At 39.7% G+C, this 19215-nt stretch overlaps 1 protein-coding gene across 4 annotated transcripts in view; it reads right to left on the bottom strand.

Annotated features, from left to right (window-relative positions):
* Positions 1–19215, bottom strand: part of iqsec3a (IQ motif and Sec7 domain ArfGEF 3a) — a 244617-nt gene that overhangs the window by 11643 nt on the left and 213759 nt on the right. For all 4 annotated transcript variants that reach the window (XM_017696969.2, XM_017696971.2, XM_017696972.2 and 1 more), the window contains exons 11-13: positions 17197–17358; positions 6362–6454; positions 2861–2907 (exon numbers count right to left, since the gene is read on the bottom strand). In XM_017696969.2, coding sequence (XP_017552458.1) covers positions 2861–2907; positions 6362–6454; positions 17197–17358 — 302 coding nt within the window. The remainder of the gene's footprint in view (positions 1–2860; positions 2908–6361; positions 6455–17196; positions 17359–19215) is intronic.

Genomic DNA, 19215 nt, shown 5'->3' with positions numbered 1-19215 from the left:
AGAGGCAACGAGCTCACATACAAATCATTTATAGCAGGCTGCCTGCAAGTTCTTCATCATCTCTATTGCATACAGCAGTGTTTTTTTGGTCGTGGTCCTGAGATACCCCTGCCTTGCACACATTAGTGTTACCCTGATCCAAAGCTGTATTCATGACAACTGGGAACTCCCACCTCCCACCTCAGAGCATTCACACAACCTCAACTATATGCAGTAAAAAAATGGATGTTCCCAGTGACCTATTACTCATACGTGCTGTGTGAGTATAAAAACACAGCGTTTAAACTCTTTCGAATAGCTCTGGAAATAAAGAGTTGTTTGGTTAGTGCTCCATTCAGTTTTAAAGAGCAATTTAACATTATGGGTGCTGAAAATGACACGTAACCCTGTATTTAGTAGTCCTAAGACATATCACACACAACCCCCCTCCCCCAACAACAGCTTTAAAGTTTAGCCTCATAACTGCACCCTAGGGGCCCATACGTCAATTCCCCACTCTCATAATTTACATATGAGCTTCATACTTAGCTGAATAATTTACAGCTGTTACTGAATAATTAATATCAGTTGCTAAATAATTCATGGTAGCTAGTAATTAATTCGCAGTGCATAATGAATAATTCATTATATTTACTAGTAGTTACTGAATAATAATTTTAAAGGGTTACAGAATAATCCACAGTAGATACCAGATAATTCTTACTAGGTGCTAATTAATAGTTAACAGTAGTTAATTAATAATTAACAGTAGTTACTGAATAATTGATAGTGGTTATTGAATAATTCATAGCAGTTACTAATTAATTCATAATAGGTGCTGAATATTTTATAGGAGTTATCAAATAATTCATAGTAGTTACTACTTAATACACAGCAAACATTGAACGATTCATAGCAATTACTAATTAATGCATGCTAGGTACTTAATAAATCATAGGGTTTACTAATTATTTACAGCAGTTGCTAATTAATTCACAGTAGGTACTGAGTAATTCATAGGGGTTACTAATTAATTCACAAAAGGAACTGAATAATTCATAGGGGTTACTGAATAATTTACAGGGGGAGCTAATTAATTCACAGTAGGTCCTGAATAAATTATAGGAGTTACTAAATAATTATCATAGGTACTGAATAATTCATGGTGCTTACTAATTAATTCACAGTTGGTACTGAATAATTCATAGGCCATACTGAATAATTCACAGTAGTTGCTATTTAATCCACAGCAGACACTGAATTCATTTATAGTGATTACTGAATAATTGACAGTGGTCATTGAATAATTCATAGTAGTTACTACTTAATACACAGCAAACATTTATTAATTCATAGCAGTTAATAATCCATAGTATGTACTAAATGATTCATTGTAGTTGATAATTATTCATAGTAGTTGCTAATTAATTCATAGTAGGTACTGAATAATTCATAGGGGTTACCAAATAATTAATGGTGGTTACTAATTAATTCGCAGTAGGCGCTAAATAATTCATAGGGGTTACTGAATAATTCATAGGGGTTACCAAATAATTAATTCATAGCAGACAGTTCACAATGTTTGCTGAATGATTCATAGTAGGTACTAATTACTTCACAGTAGTTCATAATCGTTACTGAACAATTCACACAGCAGACTCATTCATAGTGACTACTGAACAATTCATAGCAGCTACTGAATAATTCATAGTAGTTATTCATTATTTATCCATTATAACACATTTCTATTTCCTGCTCTTGCTTTGCACTGTGAGTGCTGCTATGTTGAAATGACATCACATAACTGTAACTTGAAAAAGTTGGTGCTTCTATCCAAGTGGCAATTAGAACCGGAGACCCACTTTCTACTGTGTTCTACTTTATATTTAAATATTTTTAATTAAAACGTGATGATCTTGTGCACTGTGCTGTGTGGAGGCTACCCTTCATTAATGTATCAGTAAAATTGTGCATGCTTGTGGTTTTATTGATCTGCTGTTTGTACTGTCAGATTTTAAACTCACTTTAAACGGTTTCACTAGAGAAGAAAAGGAGGTGAAAAGAGCAGAAATAACCGCCTGAAGCAGTCGCGTTAGCTAAATCCGAGTCTGTGTGGATTTTGTGCTCAATATTTTTTTAGCATCTGATAATTTAACCTGCTCCCCTGCATCTAATTTCTCAGGCATTTAGCTTTTAGCTTCAGTAGTAATGCGGGAAGCAATGTAGTTTGCGAGGTGATGTAATGCCTGGCAAGATTTTATGATTTATCCAAATAAACCAGCCATTAATTCCCATATATTAACAATCACTGTTCCATCTAAAATCATTTGCCAAAGTTAGGATAGAGAAAACACTACAATATGCAGGGAAGTGGTTGGAGGATTAGGAGGCGCTGGCCTACAGGACGTGCCTTCTGAGCTACACCAACATATACACATGTCAGTTTCTGCTCTGTCTGCTCAGCGTAAGTAACTCTGCTAACAGAAGCATAAGGCTGTTAAAATGCCCTATTCACAGACTGTATTCCCCAAAATGTCTGAGAGATAACTGCTAAAGGACACAAACGTTCCCCTTCTCACTGCACTTAACAGGCTGGCTCGAGCAGCAGGGAGACTTAGTATGCTCAAGTTTGACCTCCAGTGGACCACTGTTGGTTTTGGCTCCAGGGCAAGTCTGTCTGAAACAGCTTCAGGGGTGATGTACGCTCTAGAGAATGGGGCACTACACCAAGCTTTTAATGCCAACCCAGTCTATGGCTATTGTGGCCCATTACAATACATCAACTACTAAGCGTGCAAAACATACTATCTGCTATGAGCTGACCCTTCTGCTGTATAAAAGGCAGTGCAGGGACTTACCTGAGGAGACAATGGTCACTTACCTCTACCGCATTGTGTCCAGTCTGTGCCGTGTCAATGTCCTTCTTACCTGACCAACAAACAGAAATTATACATCAGACAATGTGAGAGTTCACAAGCGGTCATAAGTAATATCCTACACTAATCTGTGCAGTTCACTGAAGCTCCACTCATAGCCTTATGAGATCAACCACATCTGTATCATAGCATGCCTGTCAAAAGTTAGCTTTTCAAGCTTAGCTTTGATTACGTCACCATGCACTAGCGGGAGGAAAAATTATGTTACACCTCCTCCTCCCACCATCCCCACCTACCATCAATAGAAATCACTTAGCATTTAGTGACTCTTCCTCAAATGCGATCACCTCTGTTTCAAATTGACTTTGAACAAATGATTGTCAGTTTGCACCAACGTAAACGTATTAAACAGATGTTTAAATCTTGCCACATTTCTTTGTTAAAAAACCCTGTCTTGGGAAGGATTAGCTCACAAAATGTGAATAGCGTCTTCTTTGATAACATGAAATTTGTGTTAATTTTACGTATTTATGATTATTTGCATCTATTTTAATGACAGTGTTTAATGTCTAATGTTTAACTGGTACAAAATAATTACTTTTTCATGATGTGATTAGTTGACTAAAACATTTTTACAGTATTGTATATTTAAGAGACCACAGGAACCTCCAACACCACATTGATATTATACTATTATATGAGTATAATATCAAATTTATCAGTATTTAACCCCTTAAAATCCCAGGCTTACAACACACTATGGCTCATTATTCAGTAACTACAGGGACTTTAATGAAAACTAGTTGAGCTATTCTTAGATAGTAGAACTTGGTAATAACAATTTGGCCATTTACGGGGTTAACTGGTCCACTGTGTCCTTTGTGTTCCCCACTGATATTATGGTCCCCTTCAAACAGTAAAGTTCACACAAACAACTACCCAAACACTCCTTAACTGCATATCTTCCTCATGTGCATCTAAATGCCGAAAAATCTACAAATGAGAAATTTCTGAGATTAGATATGAGATAATCCACTTGCACAAGTAAGGGGAAAGTAAAAACTACTCAAGTTCCTAAAACTCAATTCTTATTTCATACAGATACAGAGAAAATGACCCCCAACAAGACCTAGTAGATCAATAAAACTACCACCAACTGATGAACAGTTCTAAAATCAAGCTCCACTCTTAGACATCTGATTTGAGGAGTAAGGTTTACAGACGGATGAGTCTAAGTTTGAATTTTGGATCATTGCGACATTTAACCAATTCTACAACTAAATTTCTATGACCGCTAAGACTTTGGAGGTGTGGAAAAATATTCTTGCAAATGAAAAACTAAAGCAAGTCCACTTGGATAAAACTATAATAAATATTGAAAAAAGCCATTATTATATTTAGTTGTTGGGGATTCTGTGTGATTTTCTGTTTTGTTTTTTTGGTTGTTTTTCTGTTTTATTTTTTTCCTGGCACTGAAAAATGAATAACACACTTGGAAAGGCTGTATTGAGTGAAGGTTAAATAAACAAAAGGGTGGTCTCTGACTTTTGGACAGAACTGTTTATAATTAGCTATGTAATTACTTTGTTTATATATATATATATATATATATATATATATATATATATATATACTGCTCAAAAAAATAAAGGGAACACTTAAACAACACAATGTAGCTCCAGGTAAATCAAACTTCTGTGAAATCAAACTGTCCACTTAGGAATCAACACTGATTGACAATCAATTTCACAGCTGTTGTGTAAATGGAACAGACAACAGGTGGAAATTACTGGCAATTAGCAAGACACACTCAATAAAGGAGTGGTTCTGCAGGTGGGGACCACAGACCACTTCTCAGTACCTTTCTGCTTTCTGGCTGATGTTTTGGTCACTTTTGAATGTTGGTGGTGCTTTCACACTCGTGGTAGCATGAGACGGACTCTACAACCCACACAAGTGGCTCAGGTAGTGCAGCTCATCCAGGATGGCACATCAATGTGAGCTGTGGCAAGAAGGTTTGCTGTGTCTGTCAGCGTAGTGTCCAGAGGCTGGAGGCACTACCAGGAGACAGGCTAGTACACCAGGAGATGTGGAGGAGGCCGTAGGAGGGCAACAACCCAGCAGCAGGACCACTACCTCTGCCTTTGTGCAAGGAGGAACAGGAGGAGCACTGCCAGAGCCCTGCAAAATGACCTCCAGCAGGCCACAAATGTGCATGAGTCTGCACAAACGGTTAGAAACCGACTCCATGAGGATGGTATGAGGGCCCGACGTCTACAGATGGGGGTTGTGCTCACAGCCCAACACCGTGCAGGACGCTTGGCATTTGCCAGAGAACACCAGGATTGGCAAATTCGCCACTGGCGCCCTGTGCTGTTCACAGATGAAAGCAGGTTCACACTGAGCACATGTGACAGACGTGACAGAGTCTGGAGATGCCGTGGAGAGCGATCTGCTGCCTGCAACATCCTTCAGCATGACTTCAGCATTGGCAGTGGGTCAGTAATGGTGTGGGGTAGCATTTCTTTGGAGGGCCGCAGCCCTCCATGTGCTCACCAGAGGTAGCCTGACTGCCATTAGGTATTGAGATGAGATCCTCAGACCCCTTGTGAGACCATATGCTGGTGCGGTTGGCCCTGGCTTCCTCCTAATGCAGGACAATGCTAGACCTCATGTGGCTGGAGTGTGTCAGCAGTTCCTGCAAGATGAAGGCATTGAAGCTATGGACCGGCCCGCCCGTTCCCCAGACCTGAATCCGATTGAGCACATCTGGGACATCATGTCTCGCTCCATCCACCAACGCCACGTTGCGCCACAGACTGTCCAGGAGTTGGCGGATGCTTTAGTCCAGGTCTGGGAGGAGATCCCTCAGGAGACCATCCGCCACCTCATCAGCAGCATGCCCAGGTGTTGTAGGCAGGTCATACAGGCACGTGGAGGCCACACACAACACTGAGCCTCATTTTGACTTGTTTTAAGGACATTACATCAAAGTTGGATCAGTCTGTAGTGTGTTTTTCCACTTTCATTTTGTGTGTGACTCCAAATCCAGGCCTCTATTGGTTAATAAATTTGATTTCCATTGATGATTTTTGTGTGATTTTGTTGTCAGCACATTCAACTGATTTGTACAGAACAAAGTATTCAATGAGTATTTCATTCATTCAGATCTAGGATGTGTTATTTGAGTGTTCCCTTTATTTTTTGAGCAGTGTTTATATAATTTTGTAATGTAATTTGAATGCATAGCAGAATGTCAACTCATAGCAAAAAAACTCTAGATGGGTTTAAGTGACACACACACACACACACACACACACACACACACACACACACACACACTCATTCCTTTTCCTATTTCCTTTACTTCTACCCATCACAGACACACACTTCTCATTTACGCATTTATGTGTGTGTGTATGTATGTATGTATATGTGTGTGTGTGTGTGTGTGTGTGTGTGTGTGTGTATGTGTGTGTGTGTGTGTGTGTGTGTGTGTGTTTTACCCGATGGAGAGCTCTGTCTCCCCCGGAGCTCCAGCTGGGTGCCGTTGTTTTTGGAAGAGTGAGTCTTCACCCCCTGCTGCTTCTCCAACTCCCCTACACAGAGAGAGTGTGTGTGAGAGAGAGAAAGAGAAGAAGATGATGAAGAAGAAGAAGAAGAAAAAGAAGAAGAAGAAGATGAGAAAAAGATAAAGAGACACACAGAGACAATGAGAAATGTAGTGTGAGTGAAAGCTGGTAACACAGAGATACAGGCATAGAGAAAAGAGAGAAAGAGAGACACAAAGAGAGGAACAGAAAGAGAGATATGAATGAAACAAAGAGTAAGTAAAAGAGGTAGTGACAGAGACTGAGAGGGTGAGAGAAAGAGAGAAACAAAGATAGAGGGAGATGAAGAGATAATGAGACAGATAGGAGAAAGATCAGGAGTGATACAGAGACACAGAAAGAGCATAGAGGAGACAGACAGAGAAATGGAAAAAGAGAAAGCAGGACAACTGAAAGAAAACGAGAAGACGAGAGGAAAGAAAGATACTCTCTCTTTCCTTTTCTCTCCCACTCTCAGTGTATCACTATCTTTCACTCTCTCCTTTTCTCTCCCACTCTCAGTGTATCCCTCTCACTATCTTTCAGTCTCTCTCTCGCTCTCTCTCTCAGTGTTTCACTGTCTTTCACTCTATCTCTCCCACTCTCTCTGTGTCTCACTAGCTTTTACTCTCTCTCTCTCTCTCTCTCTCTCTCTCAGTATCTCACGATCTTTCATTCTCTCTCTCTCTCTCTCTCCCTCTCTCTCTCTCTCTCTCTCTCTTTCATACAAATACACAAATACACACACACACACACAAAAAGTATCAAAACACCATGTCCTCATAACTGTAACTCTGCAGCCTCTCAGCGTGATTTTCTCAAAATCAGTGCAGTTCCACACATACTCAATATGCAAAAAGCACAGCAAAACACTCACACATTTCTAAAGACGAGAGAGAGAGAGAGAGAGAGAGAGAGAGAGACCTATAGCAGTGGAATATCTCCTTTACCTCTCCACTGAATGCTGAAAAAACACACACACACACACACACACACACACACACACACACACACACACACACACACACACACACACACACACACACACACACACACACACACACACACATTATCAAAGCTGCTTATCCTCCTGAGTTGCAGGGGCTGCTGTAGCACATCCCAGTGGTCATTGTGCTAGCCACTGCACCTCTGTGCTGCCCCTCAATAAACACAGATGAAGTTAAATAAGTAATTAAAGGCAATAAAAAAATAGGCAAAAAACAAATTTACATAATTTCCACATTAATATGTTTGGAGTCTGACGTTTGCTTCTTTTGTTTAAGACAGTTGACTGTTTGCAAATTCAGACTAGTTCCTCCTCTGCAATTTACTGTCACTAAATCGGTCGACCTTTCAGCTCAGGCAACAAGATAGCATCCACAACACTTGTGCTAACAGACTAAAAAGTTCTGCAGCACAAAGTAAAATGTAGAAGCACTCAGTGTACCATGTTTACATTAATCAAAACATAGAAATATCTTGGCAACTGGGTTTGGACTAGATTTTCAAAATGTCTAATAGTCTAATAAGGAAGAGGCTTGTGGAACAGAAGCTACTCTGTCAAATTAGTTAATAGTAAAGCCAAAACTAAAACTAACACTGGAGCTAACTGATGTAGCATGGCATGCTGAGGAGTTCTCATTTTTTACACTTAAAACAACATAAAAGCATGTGCACAAGTGCATTAAGTTATGAAAAGCTTGGTTAGCTAACTGATATTGACATTGTTCTGTAACATTATTGTTAGAAATCACATTAATATCAGAGTTAGCAAATACAGTAATCCAGAAAAGGCTTAACCTAGAGTTTCCTAGTTTTTCCTTCGCTCGACTGAAGAAGTAGCAGTCATTCTTTTGCAAAGAGTCAATAAACCAAGTCGTGCATCATTCCAGTGTCAGCAACATGAAGATATTTACAACTCTGACTCTAAGCTTAATTGCTCTATGAGAAAAATGAATGGGATTTTCAGAAATCACTACTACAAAGTGCTGAGGTACACAAAAAGCTTCCAAACCTATGTATATTTTTCCACTGAATGTCACTGCATCTTCTCAATTATGAAATTGTTATGAAGTCAACATATGAATGTTGCAACACTGCTGCCATAAGTAAATCTATTATTAAATGTTAACAATATTATATAATAACATCAGCTACTTCTAATGTACACTACTACTACTGCCAAAGCAGCTTAACTACCACACTTGGTAAAGCTTATGTGGGTCATTCTTGTGTACTTTTACTATCTTATCATGTTAGTTTAGATAGCAGTGTTGGGCTGCATAAAGCAGCATTCATATTTTAACTCCTTTATCCTTTAAATGGCCAGGGCTCAAAGTTTTGTAACACACTTTTATAATCTAAAAGCTCAGCCAGTTTGCACTGAATAATAAGCCTTAGTACGTAATAAGCCTAGGATTTTAAGGGGATAACAAACTCATAACTCCGAGTTTCCAGAGACATTAAGTGGAAAAATGTATGTAGGTTAAAATGTATCAAGTTTGTAGCTGCTGTGTTAACCACAGGGCATGATAGTGGCAATTCCCATTAAAAGCATGTGGATGGACTGGCTTGAGAAATCAAGCTCAGACCCAGAGTTTCTAATGTGGGCATGAAGCCAACTACAGAATGATGACATGCCTTTAGTGGTCTATTAACTTTGTGCAAACTGCTGTTTTTTAGACAGCAGTATGCTTCTTCAGACTGGCTGTCTAACTGTATGAGTAAATAGAACTCAGAGAACTTGGATGCTGTTCTGAGCAGCTTCTGCTTTAAGCTAGAAGGCCACATCCACCCCTGCACCCCAGCACAGTAGTAGGGTATTTCAGCACCAGCCACAGTAATGTTTTTTAAATGTCACATGATGCATAACCAGACTGATAAACCTGAATGTATATGTGTGTGTGTGTGTGTGTGTGTGTGTGTGTGTGTGTGTGTGTGTGTGTGTGTGTTCTTGCTGTGTCTGAAATAGAAAAAAGGAGAATGTGTCAGCTCTCCTGAGAGAAGAACAATGGAGAAGTTAATCCAGAGAGAGAGACAGGAGAAGACAGCTGTGATCAAAACATGAAAGGAGAGCGAGAGCAGAGAGATACAGATGTTTTCTTAAAGGAGAGTAAAGGTGTTTGTCTTTATGTTTCTGAAAGGAACTGCTGACACACACACAAACACACACACACACACACACACACACACACACACACACACACACACACACACACACACACACACACTCACGCATAGAAGCCAACAGATTTCTCCTGGATCTGCAGTGTCTCTGGATCTAATAAACACTGGCCAAACTCAGCAGGACATTCACTTTGAAGTCCACTTATGCTACAGCTGCACTCCCTCTACCTCCCTCGTACTTTCTCTTCCTACCTGCCCCCTTTTTTCTCTCTTTTTTGCCTTAAAAAACACTTTTGGGTACTTCCAGAACCTCTCTATAATGGTTCTATACAAAACATATGATAAGGTCATGTGGTAGCATGTCTATATTTTAACGAACCTCAACATAATATAAGGGTTACACACAATACCTCATATACTATATTTCTCATGTATGTGTCAAAATCGACAATATTTCATTTCCATTGTTATTTTCCATCCTCTATTTAACCCTTAGAATTAAACAGGCTGTTTTGGTTACTGTGCCTTTATAATTGAAATTAAATACAGGATTGTTTGAACATTAAAGCTTATTATTCTTTTATCTTCAGTCTAAACAGCCATTAAGTAAAAGTAATTAATTTTTTAGCACCAGGAAAAACAGAAAACATATATTTAACATAAAATTGCACAACCAAAATGTTCAGCATTTTTTCTGTCACACATCCATTCAGACTCATAGTGTTGTCTTCTCACAGTGGAGGGATGGACAGAAACACCTGTCTCTCTCAAAGATAAAAGCTTTAAGTTCTGTTCATCTGAGAGTTTATTTTACTTTTTAACTCCAGTTTTGGAAGTTCCTGCATTCCCCTTCATGCTTCAAGTAGATTATCTTCTATGTAATGTCCTCAGAAACATCTCCTGTAAACAGTGCAACTGTGGGGGGGGGGGGGGGGCATCTCTGACATTTTCACAGTTCTCAATCAGTAGCAGTCTGGGCTGAAACATTCCTTATAACAGCAGCATGAATGATTGGAGCTAAACTGCTGTAGGCTGAATAGGAGGCTGTTGGTGAATTCAAACAAAAACAGGAAATTCAAAATGGAATATGTTTTCAGCTTTGTTTCCAAATACTGACCTTAGGTACAAATTGAAACTACACCTACTATAGTAACCTTTTTTTTTAAGTATTTTTTTTATATGAAATATAAATAAAATAGTCTTTATTAGCACAAAATAGTGTATGTCTTTTAGTGTTACCAAGTGTCAGCCCAAAAAAGAAGGGTGCTGTCCAGTGTGCTGAACATGCATCCTCTGATCTGGGTTAGCACAGGCATTGTGGACAAACCGATCCACGTGGCCTGACCACAGCAGTCACTAACCCGAAACAGCTGTGACTAATTCACTATCCCATGAAGCTTAGGCTTAAATGATGAAGTTTTCTTTTTTGATTGCATTTTGTTTAGATAATAGAGCTGTTGTAAGAAAATCAAACCTTAACTATAATACATTATTCTAATTTTCTTTTCATCATTAAATGTTCATATAACAGACAGCTGTCCTTTTTAATGATCCAAAAGTATCCAGACACCTCCTCGAATAAGTGATGGTGCACCCGTTGCTGGCACAGGTGTGCATTTATGCAGACACAATTTAGAAGATCATTGCCAATAGAATGGAGCAGCTGCACATGAGCCTAAAATCATCACGCCCAATCCCAAGCATCACCTAGAGGGGTATAAAGCTCCCAGCATTGGGCTATGAAGCAGTGGAGCTGAATTGTCTGGAGTGATGGAGCACCATCCAGTACCTTTGGGATGAGGTAGAGTGGAGTTTGCAATCCTGAACTAATCATCCAACATCAGTACCTGACCTCACTAATAGCTGAACGCAATCAAATCCTCATAGCTATCTTTGATGTTCACACCTAGTGAGAACATCAGAGACTCTTACTGCAGCAAAGAGGGAACAAACACTCTCATTTAGTGTCCCTGATTTCAGAAGAAATGCTGGATAAGCAGGTGTCTGCAGACTTTTGGGTAAAGGTACATATCTTACGTACATACTTTCTCGCGTTCTCTTTTCCTCCCTGACCCTTGTGATCTGTTTCCAGATCTAGAGCTCTGGTCCCTCGCTCTCTGTCTTCCTTGCCTCTCTGTTTTTATCTTTTGAAAGGTGCTTGGAAGCTTGACTGCTCTGCAGCAGAGGAAACAAATAAATGGAACATCAAAACATCTCCACTTTCTCAAAGGAGATGCACACGGGCAAAACAGAGACCACACACACATACAGACATAAGCACATGCACCTAATCTGTTTCAGGTGTTGTGCTGAGAGAATAAAGACGAAAAGACAAAAAGATCAAAGAGCTAACTCCCATGTAAGCACTATATTAAAATACCTTAATATCTCTCACACGCACGCTGTACCTGCACCTGATTAGATTACAAATCAGGACCTGCCTCTCAGAGGCATGGAGCTTTGGAAGATGAAACAAGGTGCCTGAAGAAGTAAGAATTATGTATTAAAATGTGGTTTTATATGTGCTGGACACAGCATTAAGGAGTCAGCATTAAATTCAGTATAAGCAAGTCTCTTAGCTACAGTCCACACCTCACACAAACACATATTTACATTATATTTCCAAAAGTATTCACTCACTCATCCAAATCATTGAATTCAGGTGTTCCAATCTCTTCCATGGCCACAGGTGTATAAAACCAAGCCCCTAGGCCTGCAGACTGCTTCTACAAACATTAGTGAAAGAATGAGTCACTCTCAGGAGCTCAGTGAATTCCAGCGTGGTACCATGATAGGATGCCACCTGTGCAACAAGCCCAGTTGTGAAATTTCCTCACTACTAAATATTCCACAGTCAACTGTCATTGGTATTATAACAAAGTGGAAGCGATTGGGAACGATTGGGTACAAAGTGGAAGTGATTGGAAGCACCGCCACTGGACTCTAGAGCAGTGGAGATGTGTTCTCTGGAGTGATGAATCACACTTCTCCGTCTGGCAATCTGATTGATGAATCTGGGTTTGACGGTTGCCAGGAGAACGGTACTTGTCTGACTGCATTGTGCCAAGTGTAAAGATTGGTGGAGGGGGGATTATGGTGTGGGGTTGTTTTTTCAGCAGTTTGGCTCGGCCTCTTAGTTCCAGTGAAAGAAACTCTTAATGCTTCAGCAGACCCAAAGATTTTGGACAATTTCACGCTCCCAACTTTGTGGGAACAGTTTGGGGACGACCCCTTCCTGTTCCAACATGACTGCGCACCACTGCACAAACAATGTCCATGAAGACATGGATGAGCAAGTTTGGTGTGGAAGAACTTGACTGGCCTGCACAGAGTCCTGACCTCAACCTAATAGAACACCTTTGGGATGAATCAGAGCGGAGACTGTGAGCCAAGCCTTCTCATCCAACATCAATGTCAGACCTCACAAAAGTGCTTCTGGAAAAATGGTCAAAAATTCCCATAAACACACTCCTAACCCTTGTGGAAAACCTTCCCAGAAGAGTTGAAGCTGTTATAGCTGCAAAGGGTGGGCTCACATCATATTAAACCCTATGGATTAAGAATGGGATGTCACTCAAATTCATATGTGTGGGAAGGCAGATGACTGAATACTTTTGGAAATATAGCGTATTTGTCAGAGCTAAATTAGTGCTAGACCTTCAGTTCAGGCCATAAATGACAAAATCATAGTAAAAAAAAATCACCCACTTCAACAATAATGCTGTATTGCTAGCATCCCTATGAGGTTTCTTGGGGCAGTTGTGGGCTGGAGGTTAGGGATCCAGCCTCGTGACCGGAAGGTCGCCGGTTCGATCCCCAGAGCCGATAGCACATGACTGAGGTGTCCTTGAGCAAGACTCCTGCTCCCCGGGCGCTGCGGATTGGGCTGCCCACCGCTCTGGGCAAGTGTGCTCACTGCCCCCTAGTGTGTGTGTGCTCACTAGTGTGTATGTGGTGTTTCACTTCACAGATGGGTTAAATGCGGAGGTGAAATTTCCCCATTGTGGGACTAAGAAGGGTCACTTTTTTTATTTTATAATATGATAGCGCTAGACTAACACTGGTGCACAGTAACTTTTTTTCGGCTGTTTTATATTAAACACAGAGTTTCTAAAAGACACTCCAAGACACTCCAAGACTCCAGACACTCTTTTATTTAAAGCATACAACATAAGTTAACTTAAATGTGACCCTGTATGTTGCAGTTTCATGGTGACTTTTTGAGTAAAGAGACCTGACAAAGTTGCTGACACTGTTTTCTATTTCTAACAACTGGCTGAAACCTGGTTATGCCACTGTTCGTATCTAGAACCTTTCTATCTAGGTCTTAGAGAAGGTCTGGAGTAATGTCCTTCTCATGATCGTGGTCCCACTCGTTGTAAATCAACATGACGGGTTGATACCATAGTCACTTCCCAATTATGCTAGTTAATCTAATGTGTAATGAGAGTGAAAAATCCTGACTGGGCAGTTTTCCTTTTGGTGTTTCAAGATTTTAACCCCTTTATTTCCATCCAAAGCTTAACAATGAAATCAGAGCAGCACTACAATACTTGCAGAGTTTAAAAACAAAAAATCATGATAGTCACATTAAATACAAATGAACTAAAAATCTCTGACGTGTATTTTTATATCTGCCAGAAATCATTAGGCCCTCTGTGAAAGCCTAGAAGACCCTGAGGGTTCTCTACTGATATTTATACTCCTGTGTGTGTGGGGTATTTGAGTGACCTTCAGCGTTACTAAATACTGCTCTGATCCACATAACCCAACCATACCCTTAACCTTAGCAGCCAAAAGATCAGCTTTGACTTATATTGTTTCTTTTTAAATAAAAGCTGCAGTATTTTTGAGGAAAGTATTTTTTTCTGCTGAAGCAACCAAATGTCCCCACAAAGTCAGATGTTCATGTTCTTATCTTGGATGCATCTGGTACTGACACAGAGCTGAATACACAAGCATACATAACTGATTATGGCTGAAAACCTAATATGTTTATTTTTGAATGATATCTCAATCATTATCTTGAATATTTATGTATTCTACATACCTGTTTCCAAAAATCAAAGAGAAATGTTATTATATAAAAATATACACCCACTTTGGAAACAGTGCTGTATAAAAAAAGATGTTTCATTTAAATAACTGAAGAGAAAAACTTTTATTCTTATAGATATTTAACAAATACTTAAAGCATGCACATTTTGAATGAATTGCTTTTGGCATGTCACAAAAAAATGGTGCACTTACATACACCTGCCTATTCAGTCTACTGCAGTTTAGCCCCACCCACTCTCATAGAAGTTAAAAGTAGATCGCAGGGGAAGAAATAAAATGCAAGTAAAATGCAGGATATTGTCCCTTTAATTATTGAGATGCAGGAGAAGATATCGCTGCATTTCAAGCAAGATTTTTTGCTTAGCTGAAAAACGTCAGGAAAAGCCAGCACTGTCCCTGACCTTATTCTCCTAATGGATCGTTTCTTAGGTTATATAACTTTTGCTTTAGGGATCCTGCACTCACTTCTCCACTGGATTAAAGGAAAACGTGCAGACACACACACTGCTCTCCACTTCAGCAGTCGTGAGCTCTGTAATGGTGTCTGGATTAGGTACAATTTTACTGTGCACTTAAGCAGAGCCAGGCTGATTGGTTGTGTGCAACATGCGTGACCAATCAGAGAGCTAGAAGGTGTGACTGACAGCTGTAAATCCCACCCTATCCCATCTCTGTAGTAATTTGATTCTCTAGACTGACTCATAAGATGCTTCCTCATCCCCCAAATCCTGATTTCATGGTGGAGGTGCTACATGTCCATAGTACAGCCCTACCTATTTTTATGGATACAGGTAGAGAATTTAAAGGAATACCTCAGTGTTTGTCTAATCTATATCTACTGAATCTGTTTTATACAATCAATTACCATAGATTTAAACTTCCCTAAAGAGATGAAGAGAAAACTCATTAACTCACTCCTCTGTTCTAAAACTAAACCAGTATATGCTTTAGCTTTTGATTTTTATTATTTATATAATAAAAAATAAAATAAAGAATATTAAATGTGCTATTATATTTGCAGAGGCCACATTTCCTGAAGGAACTGCAAGAGTGCTTGAAAAGAGCTGCAAGTGTGTATGTGTTTGTATGTGTTTCTGTGTAGGTGAACAACACCTCCTTAGGTATGTGTCTGTGTGTGTGTGTGTGTGTGTGTGTGTGTGTGGTGTGTGAGAGAGAAAGATGTATGTGTTTGAGGGGGGGTGGGGGGAGAGTCATTCAAATTAACTGTCACTCTGTTATTATGCAGCTCTTAGTGGAGAAGCCTTGTTTGAGTCTGATTTGCACCCTCTGATCAAACAGTCATAACTCGGGGAATGTTTACTCTATCGCTTAACCAGATAGATGGTGTGAGATAAGACCCCTTGAGGATTATGTTGGTCTAATGTTGTGAGTATTGAGAAGAAAATGTCTGAGTTATGACAAGTTAAACACAGAGAAGATCTTGAAATGAACTGATTCTGATTTTGAAATTTACATGGGAGTGAATGGGGCAGTTTTCTGTGCCTAGTGCCAAACAAATGCTCATAACTCTAAAGCTAACTGATAAAATGATGAGATATTTTGAGGTTTCAGAAAGGACAAGTTTCTCTACCATTTAAAACTGGCGTTTCTAGGTGAAAGTGTAAGGATTTTAAAGCAGATTCCCTGCGTGATCAGCTGTGTCTGTGAGACTGAGTGGCCTGCTGTGACATCATCGATGTCAGAATTTGAAGTTCTGAACATTCTGCCATTCATTCTTATGGGAGGTTTTTCATTTTTAAACTTAATTTTATTAAAAACTGCCAATCCGATCGACTCCAGAAATACATAGCACAAGTCACAGCGCTGAGACCTTTGAAACGCAGTTTGAATGGAGTCTGTATGTTATGCGGTTTGGGCTGTATTAATCACAGAAATGTGTGGAAGAAGAATAAGAAGAAGTATGAGAGATAACAATAGCACTCCACATTTAATACACACACACACACACACACACACACACACACACACACACACACACACACACACACACACACACCTTCTAAACTGCTTATCCTTCTGGGCCACGGGGTAGCTGGAGCCTATCCCAACAGTCATTGTTGGGATAGGTGGAAAGTAGGATGCACCCTGGAAAGGCCACCTGTCCATCGCAGGGCAGACAGACAGACATATACAGTCACACCCACACTCACACCTAGGGGCAATTTAGCGTGTCCAATTAGCCTGTCTGCATGTCTTTGGATTATGGGAGGAAACTGGAGAACCCAGAGGAAACTCACACAGACACGGGAAGAACATGCAAACTCCCTACAGAAAGGACATGGTTCACTCGGCCGGGAAATTTCCCATATGTAATTATGCATTTTTACACATTACAGTGGCAGTGGCACATCATCTAAGAGTTAGCACTGGATGATTTTTCCAGCTGAATGGTATTGATTTGGTCTATGGACTAGGTCCAGAAACAATGATAATGATGTTCAGGCAGTGGTTCACAGTGTTGCCTGGACACCTCTACAGACACACACCACTCAAATGTTGGAGAAACACACAAACATAGGCTGTCCTGCATTGAACGGTGTACTCACATTCGATTCGTATCTGTTCCATCTCAGTCACCTCAGCAATGGACTCCTTCAGGTCTTCCACAAACTTGAGGAGCTCCTCTGAGCTCTGGGCACAGAAGTTCAGAACCTGCTTCTTATCTGAGCCGGAAATTGGAGACACGATGGTTATCGCATGAGGATAGTCTGCCAGAGAGGGAGAGCGAGGGATAAGAGGACAAAAGAGATGAGAGGAGTTCTCTTTTATGTTTCTCAGTTTTTCTTATCTGCAGATCATAAAAGTGAGTTCCATTTTGTGTTCAGTCACTGCTTAAACTAGCACTAGCAAAGTTTATTTGAGTCCAGCTGGAGTTGATTCAAGGGATTCTCTCCATTCCTACTGCCAAAACAACAAACTAATCCATTTTACTAATGTGCTTTCTCAAGGCTATTGTGGTAATCATTTTAATATGTAAACAATCAGATTCAACAATGCTACTCTGCTTTTAAGCAAGTAAACACACAAACAGGAATATACTCTACTTCAAACTTTAGGTGACTTTTATTGTTACTCTAATGAAACAAATCAATAAGTGTTTTCACAGTGATGCTAACTGCATTCTAAATGTAGGAGCATGCTTATTTACATTCTATCACAGTGCATCCAACAGTAAAGGCAGTATTAGCACTGGAGGAGGACAGCATTAAAGGTGTTTTTTTCACTGCACATTCAGCAACAAGAAGTGGCCCAATTGTGAACCTAATTCTAGTTTATGGTTCTAATTTCCCATGAAATTGAGAGACGACTAGAATGGTAATGACAGAAATGACAACAAAAGAGACTCCTAAATGATAGTGATGTTAGTATTAGCTACATAGCTTAGCTAATACCTTACAAATGGATAATTCTAAAGAAACACCACTGGTGAAAAAGGTTATAATTAAAATTATATTACCATCAAAACATTTAGAGAGACAATTAGAATCTTTGAATTTTTACATACATTTCTGAATTTCTCATTATTTCTTGGTATGTCCCCCTTTTGCTTTAATGACAGCTTGCACTCTTGCTGGCACTGACTTTATAAGTTTGCACAAAAGCTTCTGATCAGGAAAAAACAAATATACAAATTAAAAAATCTGACCTTTTTGTCCTTAACATGGTCAATTTCACAATTTGTTTTTAATAGTGAGCTATAATATTGCATCTTTATATTTACATTGCATATTTCTACTGCCTAATCAGCACTTTATGCAGAAGGTCGCCGGTTTGATCCCCTGAGGTGAGAGGACATGAAGTGCCCTTATGCAAGCCACCTAACCCCCCCCAGATGCTCCCCAGGTGCTGTGGATAGGGCTGCTCACCGCTCCGGGCAGGTGTACTCACTAGTGTGTGTGTGTTCACTACTGTGCATGAATGTGGGTGTTTCACTGCATGGGTGGGTTAAATGCAGAGGTCTAATTCCTCTGTGCGCAGTGGTTCTAAATTCTATTCTGCTTTGTTTTTATTGTAATAACTTTCCTTTGTTTCAATTTTTTTGCAAAATCCAAAAAAAAATCTTGTTTTCTTCCAGGTTTAAAGAAAAAGTACAAGATTTTCAATGCAGTCTCAGACTTTTGGACACCACTCTACACTTTTGTGTACATTTTCTTCATCTTCACCTGGAAGAGTAAATAATTTGCTTAATTGTCTGTGGGCTTCAGCTACAAGTGTTGTTGATGATCTAGTTAGTTTATGGCTTGATTTCCCACTTATTCCCAATGTCTTTGTTAGAACTGTATTAAAACTATGCTTCTTTCTCATCACCAGAGACCTCAGATGAAGAATGTTCCCCTCTGGTGGCCACCTGTATTTGCAAATAAATTACACTTTCATCAATCCAGGAGCTGTCTGCATTTACTATGGAGTTCTTGATAAACTGCGATCTAACAGTACACACACACACACACACACACACACACACACACACACACACACACACACACTTCCTAACAGTGTGTTTATCAAAACCTCTTGACAGTAACTGATTTGCTGTTATTGCCTATTGCAGCACTCTCTGTCCC

Source organism: Pygocentrus nattereri, chromosome 1, assembly GCF_015220715.1.
Source record: "Pygocentrus nattereri isolate fPygNat1 chromosome 1, fPygNat1.pri, whole genome shotgun sequence".
Classification (NCBI taxonomy): Eukaryota; Metazoa; Chordata; class Actinopteri; order Characiformes; family Serrasalmidae; genus Pygocentrus; species Pygocentrus nattereri.
This window is presented reverse-complemented; position numbering and strand designations above follow the sequence as displayed.